The 1,678-nt window shown below is 45.5% G+C and overlaps 1 protein-coding gene across 1 annotated transcript; it reads right to left on the reverse strand.

Annotated features, from left to right (window-relative positions):
* Window positions 1-757: 757 nt before the first annotated feature.
* Window positions 758-1,678, reverse strand: LOC107706957 (protein FAM43B-like). The gene has a single exon (XM_016510809.1). The coding sequence runs from the start codon at window positions 1,559-1,561 to the stop codon at window positions 758-760; it is 804 nt and encodes a 267-aa protein (XP_016366295.1). The 5' UTR covers window positions 1,562-1,678.

Raw genomic sequence — 1,678 nt, forward strand, 5'->3', positions numbered from 1 at the left:
GTAAAAAAGACAGGTTTTATGTGTAGTTAATTAATAGAGTACACTAACATTAGTCTACTTTGCCCATCGCCCGTTATAGATCAACTAACATGATTTATAAAGGTACAAAATGCATGTACTTACACATATTTGAGAATCGAAATATTCCACGATATAGTTAACGTGTGGGATTATTTCAAATAAAAAAGGAAAAATTGAATAAAACATAGCCCCCCGTGCCCCCTCAAAAATAATAAGTGCATGACGCCCCTGCTCTGAGAGGCTGTTGAAGGCTCTTCTGGCTGATTTCATGTCAAGCTGAAAGCTCTGTGCTGCCTGTCCAGGTGTTTTATGCTCACTTCCGGTACAATTCAATCGGCTGATTAATAGCTTCACTTTGACAGAAAAGCTAAATGCCCTTCAGATGAAATCAGTTCCTTCCTCAGCCCACTCACAGGCTGTCAATGGGCATTTTTTTCCCTTTTCTTTGAATCAAGTATTTTTTTAAGCTAGGAATTATGATATTTTGAAATACAGCCTGAAAATCAGCAGTCTGCATTTTCAAATACACACAATCAGATCATTCCGGGATTAAATAAATGGAAAGCTTGGGCTCTAAAAATTCATAATTAATATAAGCAAACATTTTATTATACAACATTTGGCAATTTTTCCACACTGACAGTGTCCCATTGTGCAGAAAAAGATGAAAGTAGTAGAAAAAAAAATCACCATATTCTCCAATCAGTTTCCAGAAGATTAATACGATGAGCTGAAATTACAAAAACACATGCCAGAGTTGACAGATGGGCTCTTCCTCAGTAATCGAGGAGAGCCGTGTGGCGCTTCCAGGCTTTTCTGCAGGTGGCTGGTAGTGGCATTGGCCATTCAGGAGTCTCCGAAGAGGCATAAGAGGCACAATGACCTCGCCCAACAGCTGCTGCTGGCAATGACAGAAGTCGGACTGGCGCTTTAGTCGTTTGAACTCAGTGAATGCCGATGTTGAGTTTTGGTACAGGCTGAGAGCTAACGCTCGGGCCTTTTCTGCCTTCGCCAACAGGACGGCGTGGCATCGTAGAACCACCGCTTTATTCTTCACCTGATGCCTGTAAATCCACGCAAAGATCTTTGGCCGGAAGGGGTCAGCACTGCAGTATGTGATACGGTTGAGGGAATAAGTGTGGACGGGCTTCTTTTTGCCACCTTTATCCACCCCCATGCGAATTCCGTGCGGCCCGACGCTGAGCTTCATCTTGGCGCTCTGTTCGCCGTAGTTGCTGCGAGTCCAAATCTTAGCCACCGCCTCCTGCATGCAATCCTCGCCTTTAGCCATGATGGTGACTGCGCTGCCCAGGTAACGCACGTTGTAGGTGGGTTCCTCTTTGTTGAGCTCTACTTTCTGGCGTTTGCTGTGGAAAACGCTCCCCAGCCATTGAAACGGACAGTCGGGAACAAGGTCCGGACAGGAGTGGAGCAAAGTCGAAAGCAGGGAATGATAAGTCAGTCCGGCTCCAAGACTTTTCGGCTTGCTTTTGGACTCGTTCTCCACCAGCACAAACTTACTTCTTTTCCAGGGCAGCATGATCCAGGCAAAGAGGAAAGGATTCAGCACTCTCCCCCAACCAGCAATGAAGAGTGTTCTGGTGTGTGTGGGTGTGTGTTTCTCAGAGAAGCACAGCAAAGGAGACTGCTCTGGCAC

The sequence above is a fragment of the Sinocyclocheilus rhinocerous genome, unplaced genomic scaffold (assembly GCF_001515625.1).
Source record: "Sinocyclocheilus rhinocerous isolate Xijiao unplaced genomic scaffold, SAMN03320098_v1.1 scaffold714, whole genome shotgun sequence".
Lineage (NCBI taxonomy): Eukaryota > Metazoa > Chordata > Actinopteri > Cypriniformes > Cyprinidae > Sinocyclocheilus > Sinocyclocheilus rhinocerous.

Excerpts from the sequence above, each read along its gene's own strand:
- LOC107706957 (XM_016510809.1), bottom strand. The coding sequence starts at position 1,561 with ATGCTGCCCTGGAAAAGAAGTAAGTTTGTGCTGGTGGAGAACGAGTCC.